Below are 12623 nucleotides of genomic sequence, written 5' to 3'. Positions count from 1 at the left end.
AGTATTGGCAGCCTACCAAAACCTTTGAAAGGTATATTGGTGTTCTTTAAAACTTTCCAATTGAATAAGACAAAGTCCTAAAGATAGCTAGATTATTGAAATTGATAGAAAGTAACAATGCAATTTAGAGCTACTATTTATAGGAACCTAACCAAAGGGATTGAGTTTGTTTTCTAATCACTTTTATATAATTATTACTTTTATTTTAATTCTTTCTATATCATCTATTTTAATATTGGTTGATTTGTTTGCAAGGACCTTATTAACATTTCAATATGAAGCACTAGCACTACTAGTAGGACTAGACTGGGCTCAAAAACTTGGACTTTCACTTGTTGCAATTTCTTCCGACTATTTTTTGCTTGTTATGACCCTAAACAATAACACAGTGTATAATAATGAACTAGGTTTTATCTTTTGATGTTATTAGAGCCTTATTGGTTAACTTTCTGAGGGCTAGTCTTTTTCATATTAGTTATAAGTTTAATAGTGTGACTTATATTTTGGCTAAGCACGCCCTTGGGCTAGATTAAGAGTTTTGTTGGTTGGAGGAAATTCCTCCTTCTATTTGTGTTGTGTTCTAATTCTCTCTAAACAATTTAGAATTCAATTGTTAAAACAGAAGCCATGCCCACTTCCCCCCTAAAGAATTCCCAAATTGGATAAATAACCCCTTAAAGAATTCCCAAATTGATTTCATTAATAGTTTCTTATTTTTGGTTTGTTTTTGTGAGGCAGGTATCTTAATGACTTTCCATATTGAAGCATTGGCATTATCGGTGGCGGTTGTTTGAGATTACTTTTTCTGTTGTCTTTAGTTTAAATCCATTTTTTGTAGTTCTCTAAAACAATTATGCTTGATTACCATATGTGAACTTCTTTGTCTAAATTTCTGAGAGCATCTTTGCATACTCTTTGGCTAGACGAAAAGTTCATGTTGGTTAGATGATTATCCTCCACTAGTTTGTTCATTTCATATTTCAAGTACGAATAATAATAAAATTATTCCTGACAAAAAATTTATAAAAAAATATAGTTTTTATATAAAAAAAGCAACCAATCAGTAATTTATTAGTATAGTAAACAATTAAAATGTAACTTTCTTTACAATTAAGAAAAGTACAAAAATTTCAAGAAGCAAGAGTTCTCAATTTTTTTTCTTCAAATTCTAGTATATCACTGAAGTGACACAATATATTTGTAAATAAGTTTTTTTAAGGTATTTTTTAAATTAATTTACATTATAGGTATATTTATGTAAAAATCCCTAAAATATATGTTCTTCATCCAGTTGCATCTAAATATATTAAGAAACAATCTGTCAAAAAATAAAAATATAATAAGAAACAAACTGAATTCTAGAATGCATAATTGTTTTTAATAGGAAAAAATTATTCTAGAGTGCTTGTCTAGTAAATGTAGTGAAATTCAAGACCGCACGGCAATACGACGTCGTAGTATAGTTTCAGTTCCAAATGACGTTTGGTAGTATAAAAATGAATTGGCGGCAATAATAAACTGAAAGTCTGTTTAGGTTCGTCGTCGTCAGCGAAGCGAAATGGGAGTTCACGGTCTTTGGGAATTACTGGCCCCCGTCGGCCGCCGCGTCTCCGTCGAAACCCTAGCCGGAAAGAAGCTTGCCATCGGTAATAAAGCCTGTCATATCCGAACCCTAACCCTAATTGCATCGTTGCTTGATTACTGACGTGTTTCAATTTGATTTTGTGGACAGATGCCAGTATATGGATGGTGCAGTTCATGAAGGCGATGAGGGACGAGAAGGGAGAGATGATACGGAACGCGCATTTGCTTGGATTCTTTCGCAGGATTTGCAAGCTTTTGTACCTGCGGACCAAGCCCGTCTTTGTCTTCGATGGTGGAACCCCGGCCCTCAAGCGCCGAACCGTCATTGCTCGACGAAGAATGCGTGAGAATGCTCAGGCCAAGCTCCGAAAAACTGCTGAGAAATTGCTGCTTAACCATGTGAGTTTTCCCTCAATTCATTTCCAGCTTTCTGTTCTAATATGATTGTTATTATGAGAAGTTGGGAATTTGTCGTTTATTTTCAATGGTCATTTGATTCTCAAAGACCCTTTTCGTGAATCTAGAGTTGCATAGGGACAATAATATTTTTTTCACAAGTGTAATTTTTTGTGTGAATACATCACTCATTCTTTATTATTTTGCGGGATACTTATTGGGAGATTCATGTGTAAGAGATTGAAAATGTGGACACGTGTCCTTGTCTATTCAAACATGGCATGTCGGTCGGTTCATGAGCAGCTCTGGGACATTAAAGAACTCGTCTATCGTACATACCTACGCATTTGTTTAATGGATTTTCCCTGGACTTTTGTTTTTCTTTTTGGGTCCAAATGAAAAACAATGTGGAAACTTGGAAGTTAAATTTTTACTTTGTTATTGTTGATAGTTGTTAAGGTAAACTATTTAAAAGAGCCTCTGATTTACTGCCTTTATATATATATATATATATATATATATATATATACATATCATTGATTTGTCTTAATAGCTTAAGGCGATGAAGCTGAAAGAGATAGCAGAGGACATTAAGAATCAGAGGCAAAAAAATGATGCCAAGGGTAAGAAGGCCTTGACTGATCAGACTAACTTGGTGGGCAGTGATTTTGATAAAGAGGATTTGAGCTCCATTAATTGCAATCAGGAAAAGCTGGATGAAATGTGAGCCTAATACAGAATTATATTTGTAACTTTTGTTTTTGTACGTGATCTTATAAGTATTTTGATGATTAATAGGCTGGCTGCATCTATTATGGCAGACGATTTAGCTAACAACTCGACAAAGTCTACTTCTAGTCCTTGTGAGGAAGATGGTTGGGATGATGAAGAAATGATACTGGTATGTATTTTATTTTTTGTAAACCATTTGGTCTGTAACTTAAGTTTTTGTTAACCTTACTTGTTTGTTGAAGTTTCTGTCAATTATTACTTGTTTTCCATTTTGGGAGTAAGAATTGAGATAAAATTATATATGGAGTTGGAGGCCTAGTGGTCAACCCATGGATTGCGCACATGAGATTTAGTTTTCAGGTCCTGATGGGGACCGACCCAGTAATTCGCTAGAGTTTTCTACCATCCAGAGATTATAGGGTTCAGTGGGGGCATGAGTAAAATATAAAGTTAATTGGGTAAATATCCTTCTTCAAGTGTTCTTTCTGTTCAACCAGCAAAAGGAAGACACATCCTATCTGCACAGCCAGCAAAATAAAAAGCACTCTGTCTGCATAGTGCTTCTTTTGTTTGTAATAATTGGTTTATGACGCAGTTTCATTATTTCTGTGCAGCCAGATATGCATGGAGTTGATCCAGCTGTATTAGCTGCTTTAGCACCGTCTCTGCAACTTGATGTTAAGCAGGTTTGCTTCCATGTAATTCTTCTTTGTAACTAGGAAAATGACAGCTTAATAACTGCCGAAGATTTTTGAAACCAGAAACAGAAGCAGGATAATGTTGATAAGGGTAAGAAGATTGTACCAGATAAAGCAGAGATCAATGTAGATAGGGACGATAGTTGCAACCAGGAAAAGTTGGATGAAATGTAAGTTGCATACATACTTGTACCAGAGTTTCAACTTAAGCAAGTGACGGGCTTTGATGATTGCTTTTTGAGTGATTTAGGTTGGCAGCATCTCTTATGGAAGAAGAAAGTAGAAGTTTTTATTACAAAACATCAACATCTTCTGCTCCTTATCCTGTTGAGGAGGATGGTGATATGGATGAAGATGAGAATGGAGATGAAGAGATGATACTGGTGATTGGCACCCCCATTAATACTCAGTATATAATCCATTGTCATTAAAATCAATGCCTCTGTTAAGTTTATGTTTTAAGAATACCTTAAGACTGAATTTTTATCTTATATTCGTATTGATTGGAAATCTGGAAACAATGTCGTACTTGAAGTAAGCACATGGGCAACCATCTGCTAACTTAAGCTTTCATTGTCTTTAAACCTTCAAGATTTAGTTGAAGTTAATACCTAAAAACAAAGGCGATTTTCTTTTTGGTTTCTAAGTTATGAGGTGCAATTGTTTTGAGTAATTTTTATTTATGGTAGTTCCATTCTAGGTATAACTGTGATGTCATGTGATGAGTTATGTTTTAATTTCTGTTTGTTCGGATGTTCTATTATTTTGCAGCCAGCAATGGATGGTGAAGTTGATCCTTCCATACTAGCTGCTTTGCCTCCATCAATGCAACTTGACCTTCTTGTTCAAGTAAGCTAGTTTTTATGTGATTGTGTGTATTTATTTCCAGTGACGTCTGTAACATTGGCATTATGTCCATTTTTGTAGATTAGAGAAAGGTTAATGGCCGAAAACAGGCAGAAGTATCAAAAGGTCAAGAAGGTGGGTCCTTGAAGGCAATTATATCCATTTATGGCTGATGCTACTCTAACATTAACATTATGAAATTCTATGTTACTAAATATGTCTTCTGATAAAATGGCATGAAATTCTATGTGATTAAATATGTCTTTAAGTTCTGATAATCTTAGCATTATTAGATGAGAAATGTCAGTCATTGTTTTTTCAAATCTATATTAGTGGTTTAGTTAATATACGATCTTTTGGAAGTTTAAGAAATCGTTATATATGTTGTATGCACTCATAATGATGATTATATAATATATATTTATATAAATATTTTTACCTCTATTGTTTTTCCTTCAGGACTTGGTATCCATAGCAACTGTGTTGTCAATGAACATCCAAGAAAGAAGAGTAGAAAGATGGAAGTTTTAGATCTGGTTTTATTGCTATGATTCATCATTGTATATTAGTTACCTCATTAATATGTCTTTAATCTAAAATATTTTTTTTCCAAGTGTTTCATACATATTATATTGGTATGCTTCTATCATTTCTTGTATTATGGACTTTTTATTAATAATACAAATACAATTAGTGTTGTTTTGTTCTAAAAAAATATTGATAATATGATTCTCCACTCTGGTTGATACTTGCCCATAAACGTTCTGGATGATCTAATATATTGTCATTTTCATGTTCATTTAGGACCCTGCAAAGTTTTCTGAGTTACAGATAGAAGCATATCTTAAGACCGTTGCTTTCCGCCGGGAGATAGATCAAGTGCAGAAGGTCGCTTCTGGAAGAGGAGTAGATGGTGTACAGACTTCCCGAATAGCATCCGAGGCTAACAGAGAATTTATCTTCTCATCATCTTTCACTGGTGATAAACAGTGAGTAATTATATCCCTCTTATTCTTATATATTCATCTTGTACGACTTTGTAATATATATCCTGATTAAAATCTTTAGGGTGCTGTCTGCGAGAAGTGAGAAATATGGAGATAAGCAACAGGCAGAAGATCCTTCAAGTGCCATGCATGCTCCTGCGTCTACCAGCAAGTCAAACACTGTGAATGGAACAAAACCTAACAACTCTAGAAGGGTTTTTGAAGACAATATTGAGACATATCATGATGAGAGAGGGCGAATTCGTGTCAGTAGAGTGAGAGCTATGGGTATTCGCATGACCCGTGATTTACAGAGGAATTTGGACTTGATGAAAGAGATTGAAAATGAGAGGACCAATGTTGAGTGTCTGATAAATGAAAGTAATCCTGCAGTTCTGGAAACTTCTTCAGGTAAAAAATTTCCAGAAACTTCAAGTGATGGTGCTGAATCTGTTACATTGGAATATACAAATGAAGATTCTGTGGTTAATAATGGTGCTTCTGTGGAGATTTCTTTTGAAGATGATGGTGACATCAAGTATTTTGAAGGTGATGATGAGATATTTGCTCATTTAGTAGCTGAAAATCCTCTTAAACTATCTTCTGATAATATCATGTCATCAAGGAACCTGTCTTGTGGTTCTGATTCAGACTGTTCCTGGGAGGAAGGTACTACTGAAGTGAAAGATAAGAGTTTCTCAGATGATGATAAGCTCAGAACTGAACTCCCTTCTAAAGGCAATAATAATGATGATAGTGAAGTGGAATGGGAGGAAGGAGTGTGTGAATTTACTGAACATACTTCGTCTGATTCAAAAAAGGTAACTTCCAAAGGTAATTTGGAAGAAGATGCTGAATTGCAGGAGGCAATAAGGAGAAGTCTTGAAGATTTAGATGGTCAGAAATCTTATTCTGCAATGCCTGAAGATGACAAGCTGGAAGTTCCCAAAGGATATTCTTGTGAAGGTAATAGGATTATTGACTCAGAAAATAAGGTAGAAGGGCCAGTTTTTTCAGGGGATGATGGTAGAAAACAAAACAGATTACCTTGTGAAATTTTGGATGATGTTGAAAACCTGGATGACGAGGGTCTTGCAAGTATCTCAAAATCCTCTGATTCGTCTGGTAGTCCTAAAATTTCAAGGATACTGATTGGGTCACCATGTGAAGTTCGCATCAGTTCTTTGGAACAACCACTGCAAGATGCAAATAAAAGTGCTAATTTGTCCAAAGAAGCACAAGCACCATTTGCAGAATCTGTTGCTCCTTTAAAAGCAAAAGAGGTCAATGTGGCTGGGGAAGACCTTCTTTGTACTTCTAATAAGGTTGAGGGGTTCTCTTCCTCTTTTAATAAGTTTGCGAAAGATGGTTCTCACACATCTGTTTTGTGTGATGACAGTCCTGGTGATTGGGTTGAAGATCAGAAAATTGCTACTGAAGCTAAACCATCAGCCCCTTTGGTGGAGACAACCAACAAAGCTGTCTATTCATTGAAAGCATTGACGAATGATTTGGCATGTGATATTGAGAATGAAGAAAATTTAACTGCAAAGAAAAGTCCGGAAAATTGTTTCCAAGAAATTGGGCATAGCTTGGAGAATTCTTCATTAAGGGACAATGATGTTTTTCGGGTTGAAGTTACAGAGGCTAGTCTAGAGGAAGAAATTCAAGTTTTAGCCCAAGAACGTATGGCTCTTGGAGATGAGCAGGGAAAGCTGGAACGTAATGCAGAATCTGTTAGTAGTGAGATGTTCACAGAATGTCAGGTGGGTTATAAATTGTTGATTTTGGATTATAACGTTATGAACACAAGGCATGACCATAGCTTACAGATTCATTAGTTTAGTTTTTGCTCTACTTTGTTGTTTTCATTTCAAGAGGAACAATTCCTTAGACAATAATTAAGTGTTTAAGTTTGGGACTTTAATTTTTTCTCTTAACACATTAGTTCTTACATTTGTTGATACTTAAAGGACATTACACCTAAATTCCGGGCCAAGACATGACATCCCATCTCCTCTTGGTGGGTCAGAAAACTTGTATTTTTACTACTGTTTTTCTGTTTCTTGTTCTGTTCATTTTGATAGATCTTTTTCACTATCTATGAATCCTATAACATCAAGATACATTTATTTTTGCATGAGTTGCTTAAAATTTTGAACCGTGCGACTCTTTTGTAGGAGCTGCTGCAAATGTTTGGATTACCATATATCATAGCACCAATGGAGGCCGAAGCTCAGTGTGCTTATATGGAGCTAGCAAACCTTGTTGATGGTGTTGTAACTGATGACTCAGATGTTTTCTTGTTTGGAGCACGGAGTGTTTACAAGAATATATTTGATGATAGAAAATATGTTGAGACATACTTCATGAAGGTATACTTAACAAGGGATGAAGAGTTTATGCTTAGCATGATTTCTTATTTTTCCAAACGGATAACTTTCTGTTCTAGATGTGTTTTTCATTATTCTTTTGTTTTCTTTTTATCTTTTTTTTTCCTCCTCTTTTTTCATGCTATGCACTTTTCTTGTTCCTTGTAATTCTTCTAGTTTTAATGAGATTAATTTACTGAAACAAACTTGTTCAAAAAAAAAAAAATTACTGAAACAAACATTTCAAAAAAATAAAAAAGAAAGAAAAATGAAGAAAGAAACAAATAAACAAAAAAATTTGATGGTAAGTAAAAGTTAGTCCACAGAAATAAGCACAAAAAATAACATTAAAGTGGATTAGAGTTCCTTGGATTGTAGCACAAGAGTCACTCAAAAGAATTAATTTTATTAACTATTTTTTTTTCAATTCTTCTTGTTGCTTATAATGGTACACTTTCAACAGGACGTTGAGAAGGAGCTTGGTCTAACAAGAGAGCAGTTGATTCGCATGGCACTTCTTCTTGGTAGTGATTATACTGAAGGTGTCAGGTAATTGCTAGCGGCATTTAATTTTTTATGAGATCATGCCACGTTTTAATGCATTTTCTATACGCATCGGTAGTCCATACTGCAGTCATACTTATCTAGGAATTGCTATCACATATATTTATAAAATTCGGCAGGTTTGGCATTTCTATCGCCTGCTTTCATATGGTTACTTGATTATATTAATTGATTTAGAATCTATTGGGCTGCTTTCTGTTATAGTGGTATAGGCATTGTTAATGCTATTGAGGTTGTACATGCGTTTCCTGAGGAAGATGGCCTCCAAAAATTCCGGGACTGGATTGAATCACCAGATCCTACTATATTAGGGAAGTTTGATAACCAAACAGACTCAACTGCAAGGAAAAGGGGGTCAAAAATGGGTGATAATGTGAAAAGCTCCAAAAGCAAAATGGAAGAAGCATCTGCATCTCATGAAAACATTTCTGAGGCTCAAGAACAGAAGCAGTCTGCTGATCATACTCAGGACATAAAGAAAGTCTTTATGGATAAGCATGTAATGAGATGACCCCTGGCTTAGGTGTTTTCTTTCTTGTATTTTGTCTTTTTACAAACTCGTGTCTTTTTCTTGCTGATCCTTTTAAAATTTATTCTGTGTAGAGAAAAGTGAGCAAAAACTGGCATATACCTCCGATTTTTCCTAGTGAAGCTGTTATTTCTGCTTACATTTGTCCTCAAGTAGATAAGTCAACTGAGCCTTTCACATGGGGAAAGCCAGATCATTTTGTTCTTCGCAAGTGAGTTATTTCTCCTACTTTAAGTTTCATAAAGTTTGGCCTTTAGGATGGCAGTGTTGATCCACAATTTCAGTCTAGTGTCACAGACTGTTGGTCCCTCTTATTTTGTCGAAATTGAGTCATGTCTTGCAAAACTGTAAGTTACAAGCATGTCTCCATTTTCTAGGGACAGAATTCCACATTATATTGGCTTCATTTGCTATCTGACCTTTATATTTGAGACACATGGGAGCAAATGAACAAATCCACTGTAATTCTGACATTTTACTTCAAGTAGCTTGAGTTTTGTTTTGGGAAATATAATTTACTTATTTCCTGGTCGATTCTGTTGGAATGCAGATTGTGTTGGGACAAATTTTGTTGGGGTAGCCAGAAGGCAGATGATTTATTACTACCCGTTCTGAAGGAGTACAATAAACACGAGGTTGTGAACTTGCCATTTCTCTCTCTCTAAAAAATCCGTGCTAAGACTAGTTAGGAACATAGGATTGACATAAGAAGATACCATTCATTATATGAGAAATATAAAGAATATTCAAAATGCAGTTGGTGAAGCTGAAGCTGAAGCAGCTTCTCTCTCCCAAACACACAAAAATACTAGCATTCAACATCCATCTTAACCATTGCATTAGAGCATGTCATCTATCTTTCATCAGTTTATGATCCCATAATAATTCTCTCTCTCTCTCTCTAATCTTTGGTTCATTGTGAAAGAAAATGCTGATGTGTATTGTTCATTTTCTTGTGAAGACTCAACTGCGTTTGGAAGCATTTTACACATTCAATGAAAGATTTGCTAAAATTCGAAGCAAGAGAATTAAGAAGGCTGTTAAAGGAATTGCTGGAAAACCATCCTTGGAGATGATGGATGATGCTGTACAAGAAGTTTCCGGAACTAAAAAGAAAAGAGAAAGACCTGATGGATCTGGGGATAACCAATCAGAGAAATTTCCACAGGAAACAGAGCAAAGTGTTGTCAGGAACCAGAGCAACTATAGGAAGAAATCAATTCCCAAGCAATCAAAGAAACAGAAGATTCCCAGGGATGGGCTTGTTTCTGAGTCACCAACACTATTAGATGACAGAGAGGAAATTAGTAAAAAATCACGTGTGAGTGGAAGTTGCAGAGGAAGAGGGAGAGGCAGGATAGCGGGAAGAGGGAAGGGGAAAGGGGTATCTAAAACCAGCTCCAGCTCCAGTGATGGTGAGAATGAGAATGATGAGGATGTGGAGGAAATTCAAGTTGGGACATTAAAAAGGCCACTAGAAGTGCGAAAGGTAAGCTCAATAAAGAACACAAGAACATGAAAAACTCACACCACAAGTTAATTTATGCTAATCTTGTGCCTTTTGCTATATTTTTCTTTTAAGGCCGTGCTTAATCTATTTTGGGAATTTGAGTAAATATAAGAATAGAGGTATAACATAAATATTTTGAGAGTGGATGGATAAAATGGGTGGCCAAACACCTTCTATGCTGACAAGTCTCTTTCACAGTATATCGTTTCAATTCCTATATTCCAGTTGAACTATAGCCTTCTTTTTTGATACTCACCATTGATTTTTCTGTCTCTCAGTCAACACGATTGCGGAAGCCTGTAAACTACACCGCAAATGACTCAGACATTGATGATCTGGACAAATTATTTGACCAGGGGAATGAAAAATATTTTGATGGCAAGGTATCGGAACAAGATTTATGTGAAAATGCTGATTCTAGTCTTGGTCAAAATGAAAAGGATGATGTCAGAAATCCTTCTCCTCGAAATGGCTTGGATGAAGACTATCTTGCAGGAGGTGGGGGTTTCTGTCCAGATAATGGCAAAAATGACCAACCAAGTGTGAGCCAACTTGGTGATTCTCATCTTGAGGCTGATGCTTGTGAAGACTACAAGGCCGGGGGAGGGTTTTGCATGGAAGAAAGTGAAACTAGCCCAGATGACAACAGCATTTCTGGCCAAGTTTCGGCTGCTGTCTTGGACAATTCTGATCTTTTCCATTGTTCTGGAATGGAGAGGTCAGATGCATGTATTTCTGAGCAAATTTTTTATCAGGCAAACTCCACAGTGAATGATGAAGAGTCAAAATCACGTGGGTTGTTGCCAGAGAAGGATGAAGATTATACTCAGACAACTCCTGTGGGAACTCTACATGCCATGCCTTACCTGAGAAAGAAACGAAGGAAGAGTTGAACATCTGTTTTGTATTTGGATGCAAGACAGTTTTGTGTATAATTATCATTCTGTTTATTTCCTATCTATGCACAAAAAGTGTTAATTCAATCTAATGTATACGATGACTTGAATCTTCCTTGGGTCAAGCACGAATTAATAAAGTGCCTAACTCATTTGAATATAATATATGATTCTATCGAGCCCGTCCAAGGAGTAATTAGCGAGCAACGATCTTTTATTCTAGTGTGGGGTTTCAACGGAGGCTGGTTTATCTATACTTTGTGTTTAACAGAAGAGGATACTTGAATATTATTTAGTGTGATTTAATTACACACCATATTTGGTAAGCAAATTGAAAATTCAACGAGATAATTTTCTCAAATTTAACCGAGTTGTGATATCTTGGTCACATAATCAGAAGCGTCATCTAGCAAAAATGAATAGAAACCAGAGCAGTTATGGTGAAAAAATTTCATTCCATAATAACAACAAAGAAAGACTAGTACTGCCATCCTTTCTTAGATATTTTTTATTTTGTTTTCCTGTACGAGAGGGTGCAGATAGAGAAAGCCAAGGCGGGGATTGGCGTGCTGTGGTTGCAAGACAAATTGTGCCACTAACAGCCATGGCTGTACGTAGTAGAATTAGCCACTGGGAGTAAACACTTTACAAAGCAGCAACGTGAAAAGGGTTAAAGCAACTTTGTTTTTGCGCCCTGCACATTAGTTCTTCGCGGGTAATTTTCTTTTGCTCATCATTAAAGCTTAAAGTGAAAAAATTTCACAAGTCCATATTACAAAAATAATGTCATGCAGTGATCTGATCTGAAATATACCTTCTTTCTATATATTTACAATATTGGAAATATGCAGAAGAAAATTTCCTTATGTCCAGCTATCTTTTTCCTTCAGAATTCTACTTTTAAAATGATAATCACTTTATGTATTGTTTGGACTTGGAATTTCACCAAGGAAAACTTTTGTGAAAGAAGAGCAAGGAAAGTATTGATAAAAATATTCTGGGTGACTTTTTTGAATATTTTTATTTTATTTCAAGGCCATCTCCAACCGAGCACCAAGCAGTTTAAATTTTCCTTCAATTGAGTACCAATATATATGCATATATGCAGTGGTAGCTACTGCATATAAGCTATAATTATTATTATATTATATTTTATAATGTTTAAAAATATATTTATATATATATTATTTATGTTAATAAAGTTTAGAAATTGATTTATTTTGTGTGGGTTTATTTTGAGTGGGTTAAGTTGTGTATAAAAGTTGTTGACGGTGAGAACTCGTCAACTAAGTTGAGTTGGAAAAATTATCAAGTCAAGGTCTCTAATGGAAAAGCTGTAGAAACTTAAACAATCACTCAAGAACAATGATAGAACAATAATAGAGAATTCAGTCTCTCATTCACACTCAAGCCTTTGCTACAGTAAAATTTCCAACCCCCTTTCAAGTGGTGTTCCTGTTCGTTTTATAGTAGGCTCTAATGGCCTTAGGTACATGGTGGTCCAGGAGAC

The 12623-nt window shown here is 35.4% G+C and overlaps 1 protein-coding gene across 3 annotated transcripts; it reads left to right on the top strand.

Annotated features, from left to right (window-relative positions):
* Positions 1-1493: 1493 nt before the first annotated feature.
* Positions 1494-11295, top strand: LOC133818112 (DNA repair protein UVH3). 3 transcript variants are annotated; one of them, XM_062250819.1, is made up of 18 exons: positions 1494-1646; positions 1733-1983; positions 2534-2703; positions 2779-2881; positions 3327-3398; positions 3474-3580; positions 3661-3793; positions 4182-4259; positions 4338-4391; positions 5061-5245; positions 5325-7008; positions 7423-7617; positions 8078-8163; positions 8383-8677; positions 8782-8918; positions 9258-9342; positions 9669-10196; positions 10496-11295. In XM_062250819.1, exons 1-18 carry the CDS (start codon positions 1559-1561, stop codon positions 11108-11110), a joined length of 4866 nt encoding a protein of 1621 aa, XP_062106803.1. In that variant the 5' UTR covers positions 1494-1558; the 3' UTR covers positions 11111-11295. The 3 variants fall into 3 exon arrangements, with proteins under 3 accessions (XP_062106803.1, XP_062106804.1, XP_062106805.1); XM_062250820.1 differs by lacking the exons at positions 1494-1646; positions 1733-1983 and having other exon boundaries at positions 2564-2703; positions 2802-2881; XM_062250821.1 differs by lacking the exons at positions 1494-1646; positions 1733-1983; positions 2534-2703; positions 2779-2881 and adding an exon at positions 2915-3170.
* Positions 11296-12623: the final 1328 nt, after the last annotated feature.

Source organism: Humulus lupulus, chromosome 2, assembly GCF_963169125.1.
Source record: "Humulus lupulus chromosome 2, drHumLupu1.1, whole genome shotgun sequence".
NCBI lineage: Eukaryota > Viridiplantae > Streptophyta > Magnoliopsida > Rosales > Cannabaceae > Humulus > Humulus lupulus.
This window is presented reverse-complemented; position numbering and strand designations above follow the sequence as displayed.